The 24,144-nt window shown below is 41.1% G+C and overlaps 1 protein-coding gene across 2 annotated transcripts in view; it reads right to left on the bottom strand.

The window, feature by feature from the left end:
• The window catches only part of CNNM2 (cyclin and CBS domain divalent metal cation transport mediator 2), a 140,716-nt gene extending 118,182 nt beyond the window's left edge, over positions 1-22,534 (bottom strand). For both annotated transcript variants that reach the window (XM_019725030.3, XM_019725029.3), the window contains exon 1: positions 20,713-22,534. In XM_019725030.3, coding sequence (XP_019580589.1) covers positions 20,713-22,333 — 1,621 coding nt within the window. In that variant the 5' untranslated portion in view covers positions 22,334-22,534. The remainder of the gene's footprint in view (positions 1-20,712) is intronic.
• Between the last annotated feature and the right edge of the window lie 1,610 nt (positions 22,535-24,144).

Raw genomic sequence — 24,144 nt, forward strand, 5'->3', positions numbered from 1 at the left:
TACTCCAACAGAACAGCACTTACTGGCAGGTGTACTGCGCTTCTGCAGGTAGTACCTCTTACTAAAGAACAGCCAATTACAGTAAGAACCTCCCTTCCTATCAAGGGGCGACCGACAAGTTCCACCAACCGGCCTCTTCCAGGCTCAGACTCCTACGCGGACTAAATAGCACGCCTATGTACAACAGAGGAGCGCTCTGTCAGTCTGCTCTCTACAGATGCAGCAACTATGAGGCCCTGTTGAATACAGAGCCCTCCAAATGTTCCTGTTTTTATCTCTGTGTCGGCCCCTGCAACCCTCAAAGAAGGAATAGGGGAGATTCCAGCTGGCACTTGGTACAGTGACGGGGTAATCCACTATCTGAATGGGGACAGGAACAAATCACAATAGCCATGAACTGAGTCAAGAGCAGTCTGACTGATTGGTACTCACGCATGAACCTTGGCTGTGTACTGACAGTTGGGCCATTTTAAAAGAATTAATTCTGTGCTTGGACAATGGAAGGTGGAGGGGTGAACGATTATGAACAAACTTTTGTGGTGACAAGAAATGCAGAAAGATATCTGGGCTCACCTACCGGAGCCCAGCAGCTCTCTCACTGTATCCTGTGTCCCTGCCCATAAGGCATCTACCCCTCCAGGTAATCAGGAAGCAGATGCTTTGGCAAAAACATGCACTTTAGCAACTGACCCGTCATGTGGATGCTGCACATTGGTTACATTGGAAAAGTGGGCATCACAGTGCCCAGGGAGGATGGTGCATAGCCAAAGAGGACGTGCTGGAGCTTAAATTGAGGGCAGCAGCTCTGGAGTCAGTAAAGGCCTTGGTTCAAGTCTTCTATTCACAAAGTGCCCAACCAGTAAGGGATTGGCAAATTGACCATGTAGGCCCCCTTCTCTTGAACGAGGACTCCAAATGTGCTCTGGCGTGTGTCGACACCACCTCTGGTTTAACTCAAGCTTTCCCGTGTTGGCAGAATAATCAGGCTGCGACCATAAAGGGACTGAAAAAGGTAAGTACTGTACAAGGTCTGACAATTAAGTTTGTGAACTTGCCACATGTGCTTACATTGGCAGGACTGTGCAAACAGCTCGGTAAGGTTTCATAACCTTGGTATATCAGTGTCTCACAGCTGTGTTCGTATTGAGGTATGGCAGTGTTTTGCTGAGCGGCGTTCATTATTGTGGCGGGTTTTTGTGTGCCATCGCGAGAATGTCTGAGCTTGAAATAGAGCAACAAACAAACATTAAATTTGTTGTTAAACTTGGCAAGAGTAGAAGTGAAATCAGGGACATGTTAGTCCAAGTTTATGGGGATAATGCCATGAAGAAAACAGCAGTGTATAAATGGATTAAACGTTTTTCTGAGGCGAGAGAACACATCACTGATGAAGAGATGGGGGCCAGTAATGAGCAGAACTGATGTACACATTGCAAAAATTCATCAAATTGTGCATCAAAATTGCTGGCTGACTGGGAGAAGCATAGCAGACCAAGCAAACATCAACAGAGAAACAGTTAGGAAAACCTTAACTGAAAATCTTGGCATGAGAAAAGTGTGTACAAAAATGGTCCTGAAGGAGCTCCTGTATCACGACAATGCACCAGCTCACACGGCGCTGTCTGTGAGGGAGTTTTTAGCCAGTAAACAAATAACTGTATCGGAACACCCTCCTACTCACCTGATCTGGCCCCCAGTGACTTCTTTCTTTACCCGAAGACAAAGGAAATATTGAAAGGAAGACATTTGAATGACATTCAGGACATCAAGGGTAATACAACGACAGCTCTGATGGCCATTCCAGAAAGAGTTCCAAAACTGCTCTGAAGGGTGGACTAGGTGCTGGCATCGGTGCATAGCTTCCCAAGGGGAGTACTTCGAAGGTGACCACAGTGACATTCAGCAATGAGGTATGTGGCACTTTTTCTAGGATGAGTTTGTGAACTTAACTGTCAGACTTCATATATGGGTACCCCCACAGAACAGACAGTAACTGGGGGAGGGGGTCACATTTCAAAGGACATGATATACAAAAATGGGCAAAAGCACACAATATTAAATGGAGGTTCCACCTCCCCTATATAAAGCTGGGCTGATAGAGAAAAAAGTGGCCCAAGCAACAGACCTCGGCCAGGTGAACAAAGGTGCTTTCCCAAACGTTAACACATTTAACTGACCAACCTGTGGGGCCTACTGCCCCCTATGCCAGATTAGGAACTCAGACTGAGGAACCCAACATGGTAAAGATGGAAAACAAAGGACACATCAGTAATCCTGGTGCTTGCTATTTTAATAAAGGCACCAAGACCTACTGTCCCCGGAACAAGGATCATTTCCTGGAATCTGCAATGGGACAATCTGCCAGAATGGGTCAGTTACTTCATGACCCAAGGTGGGGAGGAACTGCTCAGTCTCCAATGGGACCTTGTCATCCTAATGCAGTTGGGACTCATGGTGACGCTATACGTGGACCAGCACACACACCATCGAAAGAGGGGAGAAGCTAGGGATCCTGGTCTGACATATTCCACCCCCTATTCATCTCCTCCTGCTGAAAACCACCTCCCCGAGCCAACATGGTTTACACAGCCCGACCAGATTCCCAAGGCCATAGCTACATTCCTATCCAAAGATCAGGTTCTGAGGAGAACACCTCCCAATTGAAGTCCCCCCTAAATATTTGTCTTTCTGACTAGACTTCTACTGTGCTATCCAATTACAGGGGGGTACCTGTGCCATCATCCAAACTGAATGTTGTGGGGTTTTTTTATGTCAGATGTACCTGCTAATATTTCCTCTTTGTTAGCACGTATGAAAGCTCAAGTAAACACCCTAAGTGATCCAACAACCCCAAGTCTAGGCAACCTCTTAACAACAATGGGTTTCTTAGCATACTGGTTCGGGTCCTGGGGAACATGGTGGAAAAAAATTGTTACTAATACTTGGATTGTTTCTTTTAATCTGTCTTTTTGTCTTTCATGTGTATACATTGCTGCTGTGGTCTGTGTCTCCAATGTACTCAACTGGCTACCACACGAGCTTCCTCCCTATTAATGAAGCCCCTCACTGACCACTCAGGACTCCTTGCGGAAGAAGGGGGAGGGTGCATGAGATTGTGAGAGCCAGTCATGAGGGGTAGAGTACGGAGGAAAGACTATTTCATGATGTGACCGCTGCCTGACCCGCCAGCTAGATCCTGGCCAGAAACAGAGATTGCTTCCTAAACATCCCCTCAGACTGTCTGATCGACCCCTCCGCTATGCACCACGTGCTGGCTTATGCTGGTTCCTGGAACAGGCAGTTGCCCTGCCCTGGTCAAGCAGGTATGGCATTTTCCCCTTCTCTGGGGCTGTCCACGCCCCAGTACCCCTATCTATCCTGCCCTGTCCTATACATTCCCTGGGCACATCCCACGTGACACAGGGGATATTCGTGGAGTCTCACTACCACCCAAGATGAGCCTCGTATGTAAGTTCCCTTAATAAACTCTTGACATAATGATGGAGTTGTTAGTCTCTTCCTATGATCTCTCGGCCCTGGGAAATTGTACGTAACAGGACTGTTTTCAACCAAATAGTTGGGATGGAGCGTGTTCCCATATCAGAAGGTAGTAATGAGTAAAATGACGTCTAGTGAGCCTGACAAAGCAATGATCATTGTCAGATATGTTGCCTAAATTTAGATTTAATGCACAGGGGCTGAACATTTTAGTTGACGTGGTGTCAGTCAGAGGATAACCTAAGATTTCCAAACTGAAGGTTCTACTCCTAAAAAGATGAAAGCTCCATAAAAGAGAGAACAGCAGGTTTGAGATCAAACACCTAACTTCCCAGGTCTACTTCTGCTTATTTATCATACGACCTGTGACTCTTCAGGCCTCAATTTCAGAGATAATACCCATATTTTGCCCTCTCTGCCTATCAGTGAAAAGGAGTTTGGTAAAGTCCTGTCATTGTCAGCACCGTGACAATCAGTCCACCTCTCTCCGTCCCAACCACCATTTCCTTAAATCATCATCTCTCACCAGACTTCTGCAATTAGCCCCAAATGCCAGCCTCTCCGCATCCTTTCTCACTCCTCTCCAGTAGATTTTCCACACAGAAGACAGGAATTCTTTTCAAAATGCAACTCTAATCATGTCTGACTCATATAACCCCAGTATTTCAAAGGTACATTACTGCCCTTAGAAGAAACGGTAGAACCCCGAGTATGGCCTGGAACAGGTTCACTGGTATAGTCCCTGCTTATTTCTCCAGTTGCGTTTTGTGTTATGCCCTACCTGCCAACACACACAAACTCTGTGTTCCAGGCACTCTAATCTTCTTTCAGTTCCCTGAGTACAATATTACCTCCCACCTATCATTTCTCCCTGTAATATTCTCTTTTCCACCCCCAAATTTCCCCTAGTTGACACCTCCGTTATCTGTTAGATCTCAAGTCATTCAAAAGTACCTTCCTTCCCTCACCTCTCACCTGCCGATATTCTCTCACAGTACCACGCTCATTTCCTCCAGAGCACATCCCGTAATGGCAAGATTATGTGTGTCGTTAATTTGATTTATGTCTATCTCCCCCACCAAACTGTCAGCTCCAAGAGGATAGCAACACTTTGACTCAAAAAAGAAACACAGTATATGCTTCAAAAAAGAAATGATCTTTTGAAACTTGGTAATGGAAAATTATGAGATCGGTATTTCACCTGTGTTTTTTCAGTGTTTTTATACAGTTCTTCTTTATAAGTATTCCCAAATATTTTTAAAATACTAGACAGTATCTAAAATCATCACTATGTGAAACACTGGAAGACTAACACATTTTTCTAAAACATAGAAACACAGGCATTCCACATCAAAAGGTTTTGCCTGCCTGAACTTATTCAGAGCTTTAAAACACTGTGAAACATGGCCATTAAATATAAAACTGAACTTTTATAGGTTTATTTTAAAACCCCGGAAACTGTAAAAGGATTATAGCACCTATGAAGCAGTAAGAAAAGGCTTAAAATATATGCAGGAGAAGGGATTACGAAACATATGACTGGGGAATTTACGGCAACCAGGTTAGTAACTATAAACTTGTTCAGAGCAAGCCAGCACTTATAAGAAAAAAAATCAGTTATTTACTGGTTCATATATCCTATCTTACCAACATTTACAGTGAGCAAAGAGTCCTGGTATCTAGTGAAGAGTTATTCAAAATATAAGCAGAAGTGTATTTTAAAGAAAAAATGGACACTAATATATTAAAAATGCATGTTTTAGTTCTTTCTCAGAACATAATATTGTTTTTGCCAAGTTGGTACCTTATGTTAGTGTGTTGCAGAATTTTCTCCTTATCTGAAAAGTAAACAGCTGGAAACTAAGTACCATGTTGAAATCCCCAGCCCTTTCTCAATGGTGCTTAAAGTCCTACCCCAGATATAAATCAAAGTAGTTAAGTCACTCTTTCAGGCTAGAGAAGACACTACAAATTCAGAATTGAAGCAATAATACATCACAGGTTTTCAATTATTAATATACTTCCCTGAGGCTTAACCTATCTAAATGAGGAGTGAAGAATTGAAGCTCAGAGGGGTTGCACAAGCTCAAATTGTACAACCCCTTTAAAAACAAAAACCTCGTTGAAACAACAGCTACCACATGTGTTTTAAAAAGTCCTGCATGGTAGAAACTGCCCCCAACAGGAGACTTTTCTGACAATACAGATGTTCCATTACTATCAATAAATGTACCCAGGTATCCCTAACGGCAAAACGGAGAACACTCCGGATAGAATCAACATGTAAAAAGAACAATCTATATGTACACTATAAATAGGGCAAAGAATCCTAAAAGCCAGTCAAATCAACTGCTCAAAGTCTCCCCAAACACAACTCTTCTGATTCTCTGCCTTTCCCAATATTGTTCCCTCCAACTGAAATGCTCTGACGCTTCCCTCAGCCTTTGGCCTCCTTTGAGACTGCCCTAAGAGCAACCCCATTCTCTCATTGCTAAAGCACTTCATAATATTCCCTACAGCACCAATTAACTCATTCTTTTTTATAATTGCAGTCAGGACTTCTCCCCTATGCTGCCTGAGGACCTGGATAACATAAAGTCGCTTTCCATATTCCACACTGCCTTGCACATTATACATCAAATATTTATGGAAACTGTCAGAACTTAAGGGACTTGGAGGTCTGAGCTGCAACCATGTCTTTATGGTAAAGCAATCAATGACCTCAGAGGTGAAATGGCTTCACTATACATTGATTGCGTTCCCTAAGTGGCAAGACCAGAGATGAACTAAACAAAATTCCTGGCCTCAATAAGCACACAGTCCAATAGAGGCGAATACAACTGTAAACAACAATTACCAAAAAGAAAGAAGAGCCCCACAGTGATATATGAAGGTATGAACAGGATACCGTAACAACAAAAGACGGCACCTAACTCAGCCTAAAGGTAGGGAGTTAAAGACCTCCTCTGCAGAACATAACTCAGCTCGTGTAATAATCAAAAAAAGAAGGGAAGTAGAGGAAAGCTTCCAAGACATTGGTCTTAGAAATGATTTTTTTGGAATTAACACCAGAAGTACAGGCAAGAAAAGCAAAAATAAACAAGTAGAACTACATCAAACTAAAAAGTTTCTGCACAGCAAACAATCAACAAAATGAAAAGTCAACCTATGGAATGGGAAAAAATATTTCCAAACCATATATCTGATAAGGGGTTAATATCCAAAATATATAAAGAATTCATACAACCCAATAGAAAAAAAAAGATAACTCGATTTTTAAAACGTGCAAAGGACGTGAATAGACAGACATGCAAATGGCCAACAGGTGTAGGAAAAGACACTCAGTATCACTAATCATCAGGGAAATTCAAATCAAAACCATAATGAGATAGCACCTCACACCTTATCAAAAAGTCAAAAGATAACAAGTGTTGGTGAAGATGTGGAGAAAAGAAAACCCTTGTGCACAGTCAGTGGGAATGTAACCTGTACTGTCATTATAGAAATCAGTATGGAAGTTCCTCAAAAAATTAAAAATAGAACTACCATATGATCCAGCCATCTCACTTCCGGGTATATATCCAAAGGAAATAAAATTGCTATCTTGCCCATGTTCATTGCATCATTTTTCACAGTAGTGAAAATATGGAAACAACCTAACTGTCCATCAACAGTTGAATAAAGAAAATGTTACACACACACACAATGGAATATTATTCAGTCTCTATAAAGAAAATCCTGCCATATGCAACAACATGGATGAACCCAGAGGACATCACGTAAGTGAAATAAGCCAGACACAGAAAAACAAAGATCACATGACCTCACTTATTTGCGGAATCTAAAAAAAATTTTTAAATTGTTAAACTCATAGTAACAGAAAGTAAAATGGTGGCTACCAGAGGCTGGGGGTGACGGAGGAGAAAAGGAGAGATGTTGACCAAAGGGTACAAGCTTTCAGTTATAAGGAAGTTCTGGAGACCCAATGTACAATTTAGTTTATAAAAATACTGTATTGTATATTGAAAAAGACCATGGAAGGGAGAGATAAGGACAAAATCTTGGGGAATGCTCAATTAAAAATGGAAGGAAGAAATGAGGAACAGGAAACAGGAAAATCAAGACTATACTGCACCGTGCAACAAGAGCCCAGCTACAAAAACCAGGGGTCCTCACCTTAGTGCCCAAAGCAGCAACAGAGTCAAGGAAGCTAGGAAGGGCGACAACCCAACTGTGGATTTGGCGAGCATGGAAGTCATTGGTTGTAACAGTTGAAGCCAGACTGGAGAGGATTACAGAGGAAGCCAGGGACGAGGAAAGGAACTCCGCAAATACCTATGCCTTAAGAAATCTTGCAGTAAAAAGAGAAAGGGAAAGGAGACAGGTAATGATTCCCTAAGACATAGAACTCTGCCAGAAATGCCTACATTAGCCTCTGAACAAGCAGTGAGGTTAAGTAAGCCTTAAGGAAGTACTTACAACATTCAACCTAGTTGGGAGCCTCAAAACAATGCTGTGGGTTACAGGAATATGGGAAAGATTCTATCTACACCATGTACACGTATAAAGAGGCAGCAAATCACATTTGCTATCAATAGCTGGTTTGGAAAATGGCCTTACGAGGTCACAAAGAAAGTAATACCTGGAAGAAAGAAAAAAAAGTAGGTGTGAAAGAAAAACGATGCTTAGAGAAATTAAAAATCTTATATCATAAAATTACACACTTAAAAAAAAAGTAAGTAATACCTGTAGTAATAACTGCTGGTTTGTTGGATTTTAGCTAATGTGAGCTAAACCAGCTTAAGTCAATACAGGTTCCTTTTTTGTTTGTTTTAGTCTCACTATGAGACTATTAGAGACTCTCCTCAAACATCCAGAGATGTTTGGTTGTCCATTCATATTTACGAAGTTCTATATCAACTGATGAGCTTCACTGTAAGGTAGCCATGCAAAACTTTTATATATCTTTAAATATCAAGGAATGAGTAAATCATAATTTGACTGTTTGATATGCATGGGACTATTTAAGAGCAGTACTGTTTGTAATTAAAGCAAACATCCATTTCTCTTCCTAAAATGCTTAGTTTTCTTGGAAAGTTGGGTAAAAGGAGTAGAGGCAAAATCTACTGTCATTATTTTATATCATTTAAAAACAGAATGTAGGAAGATGCCTAAATGACAGCTAACTTATCCTACAAATAAGGGTAGTTTCTATATATACTCAGGGGGGAAAAAAAGAAAATCACATCTTTGTATCTGAGATAAATGATGTATAGTAGATGTACAATTTTATAGAAATATAATCGAACCAAAGAAATGCCTGATCCTCATCAAAGTTAAAGTGCTTTGTTTTGTTTTGTTTTTTATTTTAGCAAAACGTGTAAGTCTGAAAATCACTGAGCTTCAAGCATAGGTGGTTTCCAAACATTCCTTTTATTCTTTTGTCTCTTTTTAGTAATCACTGCTGGATTTACAGTGATGATTTCTATAGATAAAATGAAGCATCAGTTTCCAGAATCTCAATGTCCCCAAGTGAGATGTATCTCAGGATCAGAGCTTTATGCTGAAAGTACGAATTGAGCTAAAACTCTACTGCTCCACCAATCTTTTGTATTGTGAGGCCAATCAGGTAAGTATCAAACAGCTTCATTCCAGGCAGTCCAGACACAAATCTAAACAAACTGTCCAGACACAAATCTAAACAAACTGGATTTTGTCACCTAATAACATATTTTTTTAAGAAATGCAATTTTATCAAAAACCTAAATTCCTTTTTTCACACACATAATTAATTTTACTAAGCTGTTGTACACACACGTGCACACACACACATGCGTACACACACTTTAGGAGCTTTCAAATGCTAGTCATCTTTTACCCCAAACACTAAGGATTCCAACAAGGAATAAAAATGACACAAATGACAGCATGGCTGCACTATGACAAAATATTCCGTATTTCCTAAGAAAAAAAGAATACATTTCACCTAAATACACTGAATTTCACTTAAATACCTAAGTCAGTGATTCAAGTTACAAAATTTACACTTTTAATAACATTTTAATGGATTCTCCCCAAACATTACAAAGCACATGATTTAAAAAAAAAAAAAACTCAAAGCAACATAGAAAAACATACTTCCTCCCCTAAAACCTACCATCAAGAGGTGGTTGGTTATTGGGGCCGCCCCGGTGGCTCAGGCGGTTGGAGCTCCATGCTCCTAACTCCGAAGGCTGCCACTTCGATTCCCACATGGGCCAGTGGGCTCTCAACCACAAGGTTGCCAGTTCAACTCCTGCAAGGGATGGTGGGCTCCGCCCTCTGCAACTAAGATTGAACACGGCACCTTGAGCTAAACTGCAGCTGAGCTCCCAGATGGCTCAGTTGGTTGGAGCACGTCCTCTCAACCACAAGGTTGCTGGTTCGACTCTCACAAAGGATGGTGGGCTGTGCTCCCGGCAACTAGACCTGCATCTGAGCTGTACCCTCCACAACTAAGACTGAAAGGACAACAACTTGAAGCTGAACGGCACCCTCCACAATTAAGATTGACACACTGTTCCCCCAATAAAGTCCTGTTCCCCTTCCCCAATAAAAAAATTTTTTAATAAAATAAAAATAAAAATAAAGTAAAAAAAGAGGTGGTTATTATGAGTTAACATTTTGGTAAATGTTCTTCTAGTCTTTGCAGTCAATGTATGTATCTAGGAACAAAGAAATAAAAATGTTAAAAACAAAAATCTAAGCAGATGGCCCATACAATATCATTATAATAATATTTTACCTAATTGACTTGCTTCTAGCAGAACTTCAATCCCCGCCCCAACCAATCCCATGTCCCTAAAGTACAACCACTGAAGCAAGAAAAATATCTCTGGTCTGTAATCAACTCTACAAAGACCAAATTATTCCCTGCCACACCTTAAATCAAGGAGGTACCCTGGTAACTAAAGGAAACAAATCTTGAAGGAGACAAGAGAGCATGCTGTCTTGTTCTAGCTGTTTTTAACATTACCTCTTAATACCTGCTCAAATATTTCCATCTCTTGCATGATTCTCAGGACTGCCTAAGCCCCAAATGCTATTCTGCAGAGGCTCCAAGTTGAGTCAGCACTTTATTTTTATGATTGCAGATGGGTAAATGGAAAAACTGAGGCTTTGCACAATCCCATAAAGATCAAATGATGCCCTCAGTCTGTCTTTGCTAGCATAGGAAAACATTCTCCCTCTCAGATTACCAACCCTCCACACCCACCCTGCACACACGCGCACGCGCGAGCACACACACGAGTTTCATTTTGTCTCTTCTGGTTACCTGGTACTCGAAAACCTCAAGGATTATTCTGATGAAATGCACAGTGACTAAAAGTCAGGGATTTTTTGTAGTCTCTATAAAAATGACCCAAGGAAAACCCTTGGTAAAAAGGCCTGGAGAAGAAAAGCACTATAAAACCATTTAGAGATTAAGCAAACACAGTCTTTTCTGTGCTCATCTCCTAACCCAAATCCCAAATATGACACAAATTCATTTTAAATATTAGATAGAAACCGATTAAATTTTAAACTCCCACTTTCAGCCAACTATATTTTTGGTCTCTTTGACACATTTCATACAGCCTATTTCTTTTTCTTCCTATATCTAATCTGAGATAGAATTTACCCTTTCCTATCCAATTTCCCCCAAAAATGACACTGTCAATAACCAATAGTGGGGTGCTTCACTCCACATGACGGTGGAAAGTAAAAATGCCTAAATTTTTTAAAAGAAAAATAAAATCCACTACAATCAAATGAAACAAACATAAAATAACCCCCTAAAAAAAACCTCATGTTTTTAAAAAGGACTTTTCTATTTTAAGAACCACTTGTTACCTAAAAAAAGAGTTCAGCAAAGTTGCAGGATATAAGATCAATATACAAAAATCCATTATTTTATATACTAGCAATGAACAATCTGAAAATGAAACTAAGAATTCCATTTATATAGCATCAAAAATAACTTTATTCCTAAGTATTTTATTTAACAAAAAATTGCAAATACACTGAAAACTACAAAACACTGTTGAAGGAAATTAAAGAAGACCTAAACAAATGGAAAGATAACCCATGTTCATGGATAAAAGATTTTATATTGTTAAAACTGGAAAACTCCCCAAATTCATCTACAGATTCAATTTAATCTCTATCAAAGTTCCGACTGCCTTTTTTGCAGAAATAGACAAGATGATCCATGAAAAATTCATATGGAAATGCAAGGGATTCTGACAACCAAAATTACCATGAAAAAGAAGAACAAAATAGGAGAATTCATACTTCACAATTCAAAATTTACTACAAAGCTACAAGAGCCACAAACAGTGTGATACTGGCATAAAGAAGACATACAGATCAGTGGAACAGAATTGAGAGTCCAGAAATAAACCTTCACATTTATGGCAATTGAGTTGTGACAAGGATTCTAAGACAATTCAATGGGGAAAGAATAGTCTTTTCAGCAAATGATGCTGGAACAACCTAATATCCAGATGCCAATGGATGAAGCTTGACCCCTACCTCACACCATATACAAAAATTAAGTCAAAATTGATTAAAGGCTTAGATGAAAGCACTAAAATTATAAGTCTTAGCAGAAAACTTAAGCATAAATTTTTGGGACCCTGAATTAGGCAATGGTTTCTTAGATATGAAAATAAATACAAAGCAACAAAAGAAAATTTGATAAACTGGACTTCATCAAAATTAAGAACTATTCTGCTCCAAAGGTTAATAACAAGAAAGTAAAAAGACAACTCACAGAATGGGAAAAAAATATTTGCAAATCATGTATCTGATAAGGGACTAGTATCCAGAATACATAAAGAACCCTTACAATTCAATAATAAAAAGACAAATAACCCATTTAAATAATGCGCAAAAGATCTAAATAGACTTTTCTCCAAAGAAGATACACAAATGGCCAATAAGCACATGAAGAATACTCAACATCATTAGTCACTAGGGAAATGCAAATCAAACGACAATGAGATACCACTTCACACCTACTAGGGTAACTATAATTGAAAAAAAAAAACACTAACAAGAGTTGATGAGGATATGGAGAAATTGGAACCCTGATACACTGTTGGTGGGAATGTAAAATAGTGCAATCACCTTGGAAAACAGCATCGCAGTTTCTCAAAAGTTAAATGTAGAATTATCATATGACCCAGCAATTCTACTCCTAGGTATATACCCAAGAGAACTGAAAACATATATCCACCCAAAAACATGTACACCAATATTCATAGCAACATTACTTATAATGGCCAAAAAGTAGAAACAGCCTAAATGTCAATCAACTGATAAATCGATAAACAAAATGTGGTATAGTCCTAAAATGGAATATTATTTGACCATAAAAAGGAATGAAATACTGATACATGCTATAACATGGATGGACCTAGAATACATTACAGTAAGTTAAAGAAGCCAGATACAAAAGGCCACATTGTATATGATTTCATTTATATGAAATGTCCAGAATAGGCAAATCCAGACAGATAGTGGATTTATGCTTTCTAGGAACTGTGGGTAATGGGGACTAGAGAGTGGCTGCTAACGGATATGCAGCTTCTTTTTGGAGTGATGAAAATGTTCTGGAAGAGCCAGTCATGGTCGCACAGCCTGGTGAATATACTAAATACTCACCACCAAGTTGGTCACTTTAAAAGGGTGAATTTTATGATATGTGAATTAGACCTCAATTCTTAAACATTTCAAAAGAAACATTTGTTTCAGCAATAATATGTTCCTAAGGAGAAATGGAATATGTGTTCCCTAAATATGAGCAAAGGTTAGTTTTCCCAAGATTAGGACTCAGCATGTTCTCAGCAGATCTGCATTTTTTTCCAGGTAAGTTACTGTATGAAATTAACAAAGTGATTCTTGAAAAAGACTGGCTATGATCACCCTATCTTAACACAACTATTTTCACTTTTCCCAAGTTCCCTTTCAGTCTATACACATGTCTACTCTTACATGTCTACAATCCATGCAAAATAATTTGTATAAATTTTCCCATTTTGGTATATTGCCTTCAAAAATTATCATTAAATAGTTGTAATTAGTTAATATCCATAATTTTCTTAACTCCTTCCCCTCTATTTTGAAGTATTAGATATTTCTTTCCAATTTTTCACTATTTAAAGAAAATGTTCCTATATACATGCAAAATGAAAAGCCAACACTGCTCTTTTCTTCCCTTGAATTATATCACTGAATTCATATTTCCAGGGGAAAAAAATTACCAAACCAAAAGGTGGGACATTTTTATGACTCCTGGTTGCCTTCCAAAAGTATTACAAATTTACATGGCTAAAAGCAACAAAAAGTTGCTATATTAGACATTGCCATTTTTTATGCTTTTGATGTAATCAGTGTTAAAAGATTTCATCAGAGTAATCTGAGATCTTTATTTAGTTTTCAAACTTTGGTTATTCAAGGGCATGAGCTTGCTCTATTTCTTTTAAACTTTGTTGTCCTTTTCAGTCACTTATAGTTAAGGAGAATGAAGAATTTTTTTAAACTCAGCATTCTTGCCCTAAGGAGGGTAGAACATAGAATCGATTGTTCTGTTTTCCTTAAAAATATATATGCCTGTGGCCATTTTGTCAAGTAACAGCAATAGCTATAAAAGTATGAGAGCCTAGAATTCAATCACAACAAAAAGGAAAAAAAAACCTAAAATAATTAGCCACTTTCAAGATTTCAACATCCCCAACAACTATGAGCACCCATAGCCCAAGGTGTCTCTCTTGACTAGCAGTGTCTAGAAAGACCAAGAACACTGAAGAGCCTATAGAATCATGGTGATAAAAATAATGGTGAACTAGGCACTAAAGTGCCAGGTACTATTAGAAGTATTTTTACATTCAAATTATCACATTAATTTGAACTAAGTATCCTATGAGTTAGAAAATACCCCATTTTACTGGGGGAAAAAACTGAGGCTTAAAGAGGGTAAGCTACTTCTCCAAAGTAGATCCAGAAAGGGTACATTTTTCTTAATCTGCATTAGCAGGTGGCATCCTCCCACAGGATGTGAATTCAAAGAGAACTATTCCCACCTAGGTCTGACAACAAGGGGGCCGCTAAATATGAAGAAATGAGAGTCTCACCATCAGTACAGCACTACTTATGGTCAATGGTAGCACTAATGTAAAATAGGGGGAGGATTAGCATCCCCATTATCTCCATTAACCCCTAAAGCAGCCTAATAAACATATCATCTACAGAGGGCTTGTTATCCACCCTTCTAATCCCTCTAAACAAGACATTCTGGAGTTGCCAGTGTATGCGATGTTGAAAGAAAGAAATGCTTCTCATTGTCACTCCTTTTTTGTATTGGTAGGATTTGCGGTTACTTGTTTGAGCGTTCTGAGAAAAAGAAGACGAAAAGACAATACTAAAATAAATTATATTCAATCCTAGTCATCCATTTCCATGTATTAAGTTTAATAAACATTCTTTATATGCCAAGCAAATCTTATGGGAATTGTAGATTACTACCAATAAAATATATGCATTTAGAGGAAAGGGTCCTTTAGAAATATACTACTTTATACATAACTAAATATCTAATTACGGTCCAGAGATTTATTCTTAAAAGTTTAACTAGTTCAAGAGCAAATAAAATCATAAAATGTTATGCTGGCTCAGTCTATTTTGTGGGCTTTCCTGGTTAATGATATTTTAAATGTGTTTAGATTTGCTAATACTAATGAAAATTAACTGGTCCCTCATATTAATTTGGAATGTTTCAGAATTTAAATAATTCTGAGGCCATTTGTGGGAGGGAGCAGGTGGTGTGTAATCCCCATAAAAACGAAGAAAAAAAGCAGAACAAGGTCCTTTCCTGTTTCGTCCAGATCACACTAAGTCAGAGGCGGTATTCAACTACGGTGTCTCCAAATCTAAAAGGCTATGTCTCAGACTTCTGTGATCTTATTAACACAAATAATCTCCAAAAATCAGACACGATTCTCTATAAGAATTTAGCTTACATTATAAAAAACCTGGAACATAGATGCATGAATGGGACACATGCTTCAAATGCACTGATGAGTATTTGTATGGAAATTTTACAGACCTGTATGTGAACAAAAATTAAAAGAGCCAAGAAGCTGCATCCCATAGCCCCAAAGCCAATTTTCATTACTCTCAACCAAAAATAAAACATGATTCAGGGATATCCGAAACAAGTTAACTCAAAAGAAATATCGGACATTTAACTACCTGAGGCTTCATGAAACCTAGATATTTCCTAAAATACACTCCTAGGCTGACCTTAGCAGAGTAAAAAATTCAAAGTAAGGGAAAATAAAACAAGCTCACACATTCAGACTTATTTTCTATGTAACAAATGCCTGTCAAAAGATGGCTTGAATCCAGGATATCAAAAATATTGACATCAAAATCATGAGACAAACATCAATGGCAAACCTGAATGTTTGCTTTTTCAGTGATGCAGATCATTTCAGTGATGCAGGTACCTTCATCTTGGGACCAGAAGACCTGCTTGTTGGTGTGGAAAGAGCTGCAGTCCAGGGTCAGGGGCTTGGGTTCCAGTCCTGTTGATGCTACTAGCCAGGTGGGTGGCCCTAAGCAAGCCACTTAACATTCTCTCCTTCTCAGGGTTTACATCCTCATTTAAAGAGACTGACTAAACCATTGTTTCCTAAACTCACCTAATCATAAGAATTACTTCAGGGTAACTGTTAACAATCTGGATTCTATGCCTCCTTCCCTAGAGATTCTGGAATGTTCAGGAAGTCTCTGAGTGAGGACTAGGACCTTACTCATAATAAGTGACCAAAGTAATTCTTATCATCTATATTTTTCAAACAATGGACTAGGTGATCCTCGAGGTGCCTGCCTTCCAGGTCTGATTCTACACTATCTGAATATTTCATAAGGATTTTGTAAAACCACATACAATTGTAAGAGTTTAACGTGTTATTGTACAAAATTAATAAACATACAAGATCACAGAAACAAATACACCCATCCCCCAAACACAATTCCTACTTTTAAATACCCATAAAACATCCTCCTAGATTCTGAGCAAGTGGAACACTTTATTTGGTGAAAAAAAAATCCCTTTATATTAAACTCTCAGCATATTAATATGGAAAGACTTGTGTTCTAGGAAGAGAGAATTGTATACCTATGTATACCTATATATTTTAAGTGAAAACTATACATTGCATTCTTCCCTTAAAGAACAACATTATTTGGTGATTCTACCTGTTCCCAGCTAAAAAAAAAAAAAAAGTCTAGAAAACAGCCTAAGTCCCTAGGCCCTATAAAACAGCACGCTCTGCAATACTGGAATGCAATTGTTATAAAGCTAAAATAAACAACACAAAAGAACAATAACTGGTTACTAATTCTTCAAATTCAACCCCAGTGTAGGCAACTATGTGGCTAAGAGTCCCCAGTCTTTTGTTAAGAAGGTTTTATCAGGGAAATGGAAGTTTCTAGAATGCTTTCTGCACACAAAGGTAGCAATCTTTAATTTAGCTTTTTCTTCTGTTACACTATTTTGCTATACACAGTTTTTCTAAAATTCTCATAATCTTCTAGTGGGATTTACTTTTATCCTCTTATTTAGATTTATAGGTAACTACAAAACTAGCAAAGAAAAAGAGAGAGCCTGATTGCATGGAGAGCAAAGGGGCAGAGCTGCAAAGGATGCTCATTAGCAACCGATTACCATACAGGTGGCTACAAAACAAAGTAAGTAAAATCAAGTTTAAAACACAAAACTGAGTTGAGTCACCCTTGCAGCACAGACAGATGAGACACTAAGAGTAAAACATCACTACATACTTTAGCTATTAGGAAAACAGTGTGGAGTATTCCACTAAAGTAGCACACACCCGTACACTATAATGTTAGCATAAAATATTTTCAAAAGGAATCTTGATGCTTGACATGGAAATCCTGGAAATAGAATTCTTTAGATTTAGGATCACAGAGGCCAAAAAGGGATTTAACGGCAAAAGTGGGAACACCAACTGTATGTACAATTATCACGAAAGGACTAGGTTTAGAAGCCAGATATATGTTTAAATACATTTCTGGGTCTGTTGCCCAACAAGCTCTGAGGCAATGTTTTGACCAAACCTCACATTCAATTATAATAGAAATGTAAAATCAGGACCCAGGAGGTCAGCATAATAGAGTGGTCAAGAGAGCAATGTTGGCTGGCTGTCGCACAGCCCTGAGTTAAAACCCCTTATCCACAAATTACTGTGTGACCTAAAACAAATCATTTCACCAAACCCTCACTTTCCTTGTTTGTAAAATGGGGATAATACTTCACTCAGCTATTAATGAAATTTAAACAAGGTGACTCGTGTAAAGCATTCAGCCCCGTTCTTGGCAGAGTAAATAAGTAAGCAATAACAACAATAAGCTAACTGTAAAATTAGCATGATTACTATTTTCCAACCTCAAGTAGAGCTGTTTCCTGGTAGCCAGGCAAAAGTTCTAATTACTAGAAAGAAGACATTCACACATACTTACATAAAGGTAGCTTATCATTTCTTTCCACTTTACAGTAATTATCCCCCTCCTCAGTAAAGAATCAACTCAGGCTAATGGATGTAGGGCTATATACAGGAAAGTCTTCAATGCTGACATTCTTAATTAGGAAGGGTAATTTTCAATGAGATCCGGATTAACCATCTAACCAGTTTTGGGGAGTTATAGTTGGTATTGTTAGGAGAAAAGAAGAAAAAGCCTTCAAACCAACCCACACACCATTATTCAGTGGAGAAAATAGAAAATTGACTGTTTTCATTATTTCATAATTGAATTAAAAAATGAAGAAATAAATCAGGTGAAATATTTTAATTCATACAGAAGAAAGAACACAGTTGGTAGTACTGTTAAAGTGACCAAACTCATCAAAAAAAAAAAAAAAAAAGATCAAGAAAAGGAAAGTGAAAAGTCAATTATTCCCATCGTTTAAGTAACACCCACGAACTCTTATCATTTTAAGATCATGGCTAAAATTGCAACTGTCTTTGCCCCTCTTCCAAATATGCCACTGGCTTGAACATACCTTTAACTTGTATTATATCTCCTTAACCAAATACATCATTCTGGTGAAGGACAAAAATAAAATCTTGTGCATTATGATTTTTCTAGAATTCATGGGAAAATATTCATATTCAATCATTTAAGGGATACACTTAAAAAATACTGTGAGAGGTCATTTGGGGGGGGGGAAACGTTTTTCATGAAAATAATCAAAGGAAAATTGTTCAAGGGCAACCAAAAACAAATTTCAAAATAATGCAAATTTTGAAATTTTGAGTTAGGAGCAGAATTAATGAGTTGTGAGGTACAGAAGAACCAAATTCTCAAAGAAAAAAGATACATAAGTGAATTAAAGGCTTCAGCAGGGAGTACACACTATCAATCCATCAGTAGGTGTGCAAAAAATCTGAATAATAAAAAAATAGAGAGAATAAATTATCTGTATCAATATTGGGAAATTTAGCAACAGAAAGATAATAAAGTATTTCAGAGGCATTTTCAAGTATTTCAAGGTATCTTTCTATATCACAGATACGACTGCAAAATGAAAGAAGAGGCTGGTTCAATGCTCTAATTAACAACTTAGCAGAGAAAGAATAATGACACTGCTAAAAGAAGCTCTGTCACCTAGAGATAATGGACATTTTCTTTTTACTGTTTAAGAACCCAGAAGAATCTCCTTCGGCTTTTAAATGCAAATTACCAATCTCACAAGCACATTCTGCTCTATTACTTCATCTGAAAATTACTGCAATGTGATCCTCTTCCAGAGAGGATCCCATTCAGGCAAGAAAACAGAATTAGGACAACCACACTCTCTGAGTATGTTCAGATCATCACATCCAGTGAGCTCTCGCCCCTTACACATGGCCTTTTTCAGGGGAGAGACCACTATGGGTGATCAAAATTCTATTTGAAGAAGGGAAACTTAGGTTTAAGAACTATCAGGTCATTAAAGGTCATATGGACATTTTAATATGTACACGTGTACAAGCACCACAGCAATTAAAAAACTCAGCATCCCTTAGTTTTCAAACAACAACACTAGCTATTTATTGGAAACTTTTTTTTAAAGGTGCAGAATTTCAGTTATAACAGTATGAGTTGTTATTTACCTGAACATTACAAGGTAAAACAAACAAAAAATACCACAATGCAAAAAAGGTGAGCACCCCAGACTCTGTACTTCTCTTCCCTGTTAAAACTCCCTGGAACAGTGAGCGCTGACTTGGAGATATCCTGCAATTTAATGTACCAGGTGATCAAGGTTAAAAAGAACAGTTGTATGCCAGAAAGACTCGAGGAATAAATAAACCATAGTAAAGGGATTCATCCCACTGTTAAAGGTTCAAGCTTTGTGCCAACACTACACTTGGTTTGGGAAATTTTATTTGTTGTCAGGTAAATATAAACAAATAGTGAAGAGAGCTAGACAAGATATAACCTCATAAAAGATTAACTTACCTCTAGTCTTTCCAAGTTGTATATTAATAAAGAACTTTAGTGTTTAAAAAACCCTCTTTTCTAGCTAAGGCTAGTCACATCCAAATGAGTGAATTTTTTGGTAATCTTGGCTTATCCCATTCCCCATCATCAAAGGCAGACCTCAATTTTCCCCACAGGCCACCAGGAACAGAAGCCATTGAAAATGCACTTCCAATCTCTGAAACTCCCGTGAATATTTAAAGAGGAGGAAAAGGATTGTGTTGGGTTTAGACAAGCTATTAAAATGTTTTCCAAATGCCTGCGATTAGTACATGTCAACCAAATGGCATAGCCTGGCATTAGCCACCCCTCCTTTCATTTACCCACTCAGAAACCCTCAAGACCAGAGAGCCGGAGAGAGTGTTGTGCACAGAAAATAGGAAGCCTGCTTTCTGGATATGGGAAAAAGCAAGTGATGGCAGTCATGTGCTTGTAAAGAACCTAGAAGCGCTTACTACCAATCCAACTCATGCCCAAAGCCACGCCGCCCTTTCAACATTGCAATTAAAAGACAGGAGAAATTCGGTCAACTCGCCTTGGGGATGGGGGGGAGAAGGTTGGTCTGAGGGTCGAGGACTCACGTAGGGAGGAGGATGGAGAAAGAGAAAGAGCAAGCCAATGAAAGATACCAAAATTTCCCACCTTTCTTAAATTCTTCCAGCATAGCGTCCAACTTGGTGTCATTGAAAACAAAGTGCAAGGGGTGGTTATAAAATTTAGTGATGGTTTTCAGGGGAGTACAGTCATCTGGATCCACGAAGGCCAAGTCTTTCACAAAGAGGAGGTCCACGATGTTGGAGCGCTCCCCCTCGAATACTGGAATGCGAGTGTAGCCGCTCTCCATGATCTCCGACATAGTGTTGAAGTCCAGGATGGCTTCGCCGGTGATCATGAAGCAGTCGCGGAGGGGGGTCATCACGTCCTCCACGGTCTTGGTGCGGAGCTCCAGCGCCCCTTGGATGATGTTTAGCTCCTCCTTAACGAGGTCGTTGTAGGGGTCTGTGACCCGGAGCATCTCCAGCAGTTTTTCCCGGTTATAGACGGTGCCTATCTCCTGGCCCAGGACGCAGTCCAGAAGCTTGCTGACTGGGTAAGAAGCAGGAAAAGTCATCATCATGAAAAACTTGGTGAGGAAGATGGTGTTGGCCCCTACAGCCAGGCCGTGCCGAGAGCAGATGGCCTGGGGCACGATTTCCCCAAAGATGACGATGCCGATGGTGGAGACCACCACCGCCACGAGGCCTGAACCGGCGATGTCGTCGAGCAGGATAGTGAGCGTGGTGTTGACCAGCACGTTGCCCAGCAGCAGCGAGCACAGCAGGTAGTTGCCTTGCCTGCGCACGGGCTCGATGCGCTTGGCGTAATTCTTCTCCTTCTCGGTGCCGCAGTTCTGCACTATACGCAGCTCCATCGGGTCCAGGGCCATGAGCCCCAGGTTGAGGCCGCTGAACATGCCCGACAGGCAAAGGAGCAGCGAAATGAAGATCACCTGCAGCCAGAAGGGCAGCAGGAACTTCTTCTCCTCGCCCACGATCATCTTGGTGTCCTCGCCATCGTGGTAAATCCAGGTGGTCTCGGCCCACGGGGGTGGCGGGAGCCCGGCCACCCCGGAGCCACCCTTGCCCCCGACGGCGCCACCCGCGGACCCCGGACCGCCGGCGCCCAAGGCTGGCGTGGACAGCGACGTGCACAGGTAATAGGACTTGCTCTTCTCCATCTTGCGCAGCGGTTTGATCTCGATCTCAATGATGCCCGATGTACGGCGGTTGAGAATGATATGGGGCAAGATGATGATATCTGATGTGCGGATGCCGCAGCGCTGGGGGCCGCTGTCCGGCTCTGGCGGCGCGGGGCCCCCCAGCCCGCGCTCACTGGGACTGTGGCGCCGCCGCTCGTGCTCAGTGAAGGCGATGCGGGACCACGTCTCGTTGTTGATGTTCTGCCCGTACACCCGCAGCTTGACCCGAGTTCGCTCGCTCACCCGCAGCGCCCCCCCTTCCATGAACGACACGTCGTTCGTGTCCTCTAGCCGCAACCCGATGATCACCGTCTCCTCGTTCTCGCCCGCCGCTACGCAGCCTCCCGCGCCGCAGCAGCAGCTCAGCAGTAGCAGCGGCAGCAGCCGCTCCGCCGCTGCCTGCAGGACCCCCCGGCCGCGGGCGCTGAGGCTGCGGCGCGCCGCCATCTTCCAAGTGGGCAGTGCGGCGGCTGCCTGCCCGCCCGCCATCTTTACTTCGGGTTCACAAGCGCCACAGCCAATCATAGGGTGGCTGCTCCAGCTGCGGCTTCATCCTTCCCACCCGGCGGCGCGAGTGCAGGCACCGGCCCCTGGGAGAGATTGCAACTGAGCGTCCGCACCCAATACTCAGCAGCACGCCTCCCTGACTGACACTGACTCGGCCTGGTCCAGCTAAGGAACCTGGAGGCTCGCGGGAGGAGGGAGAGGGAGGGGAAAGCTCCAGCCGCTCCCGCGAGAGGCAGGCCGACCAGCCAATCATGAGCGGGAGCCCGCCCTCCCAGCCAGGGGGCTGGAATGGGGGCGTGGATGTGAGCGGCGCTGGGGACCAATGACAAGGTGAGTGGGTGGAGAGATGAGGGCCACGGTCCTCCTCAGCACGCCAAGTTTCCAACAGAAAGGCGCGTGACTCTTGTGTATGTGCGAGGGGAGGAGGCGTGGCTAGCCGGGGCCCGAGAGCCAGTCACAGATGAGAGCTGTACGAAAGTGGGCGGGGCCTCCTGTCGGGCTGCCAATGAAAAGGGGCCGCTGGCGGAGCCACCGCTCCTTGACGGGCTTTGGTAGTAGATCCTGGCGCTTTAGTTGCTAGGGTTGGACTTACGTCCTGCGGCGCAAGGCAGCCGGTTTTCCCTCCGCCGCTTTGCCTTCTTCCCAAGTGCTCAATGCTGGTGCAGACAGGGCTGCGCTTTCCTGCCCCAGGAGCCCGAGAAGCCGACTAGGGACAGCTTAAGATGCACATTAACGTAAAAAGAAGCCCGGACACTGGCCGCGCCCCACTCCTCTACTCGTGCGCGCCACAGCGAGGGAGATAAGTGGCAGGTGGTTGGCCCCCAGCACCGCATGTACCGCTCTCCTGGAGCCTCCCGCTTCTCCTTATGGGAAGCGCGCATTCTGCAGCTCGCGGTCTGATGGCGCCACCTGCTGGCGGTGTGGGCGCTCTCCAACGCTTTCCAAGTCCACAGCAAACTCCAAAGGGTTTGCGGAAGGTGGTGAGGTTAGAGTTAAGCAGTTTCCCCATCTTTCAAGTCATAAGAATCCCTTATATTCTTTCTGAAAGTATATATTCCAGGGACCCCATTCCATGCTTACTGAAAGGAATATGTATTTCTAACAGGCACCCAGGCAAGTTTGGGAAATGAGAGGGAGCAGATATCCTAAGCAGACCCATAAAGTCTCATACTTTATCACTCTGAGCAAACCCTGCTAAGTTAATCCATTGCTCAGAGAAAAGAATCCTGAAGACGTAGCTTCCCAGGACTCCCAATCCCATTGCGTCTGGAGGAGAGGCAGTAGCAGAGTTAACAGCCAAATTGGTCTTCTTACAACTTAGAAACAGCCAAAAAATAATTGCTTCCTTCTTTTTTTGTATTCTGCAAGCGCATTTTCTGATTAATTTCTGGTCGTGATGATTGCAGGGGCCTCCTAACTGGTTTCTCCTCTTCTACACTCGCCCCTTTGCCTTCTCCACCCAGCAGTCCGAGTGGTCTTGTTAAATGAGATTCTGTTGCACCCTCATCTGAAATTCTCCTCTGGCCTTCCCACCTCATCACAATAAAAGCCACAGTACATTATCCGACAAAGCTCTAAAGGCTGCTTCCTTTTAGTTCTTTGACCTCATCACCTGCTGCGCCAACCAAATTCTCCTAGCTGTTTCTCATTCCCTCCAGAACTCCCCGCCTGGGAGCTTGTGCACTTGCTGTAGTTTCCTGTTCCTGGGACTCTCTTCCCCGGATGTCAGCATAGTCCCTTAGTTCACCTTCAAGACTGCGCAAAGGCTACCTTTTTAAAAATCTGTAAACAAACATTCCCTGTATTCCATCTCTATTTTCCTTAATTTA

This window comes from Rhinolophus sinicus, chromosome 15 (assembly GCF_057876585.1).
Source record: "Rhinolophus sinicus isolate RSI-liver-muscle chromosome 15, RSI-T2T, whole genome shotgun sequence".
In the NCBI taxonomy this organism is placed as follows: Eukaryota; Metazoa; Chordata; class Mammalia; order Chiroptera; family Rhinolophidae; genus Rhinolophus; species Rhinolophus sinicus.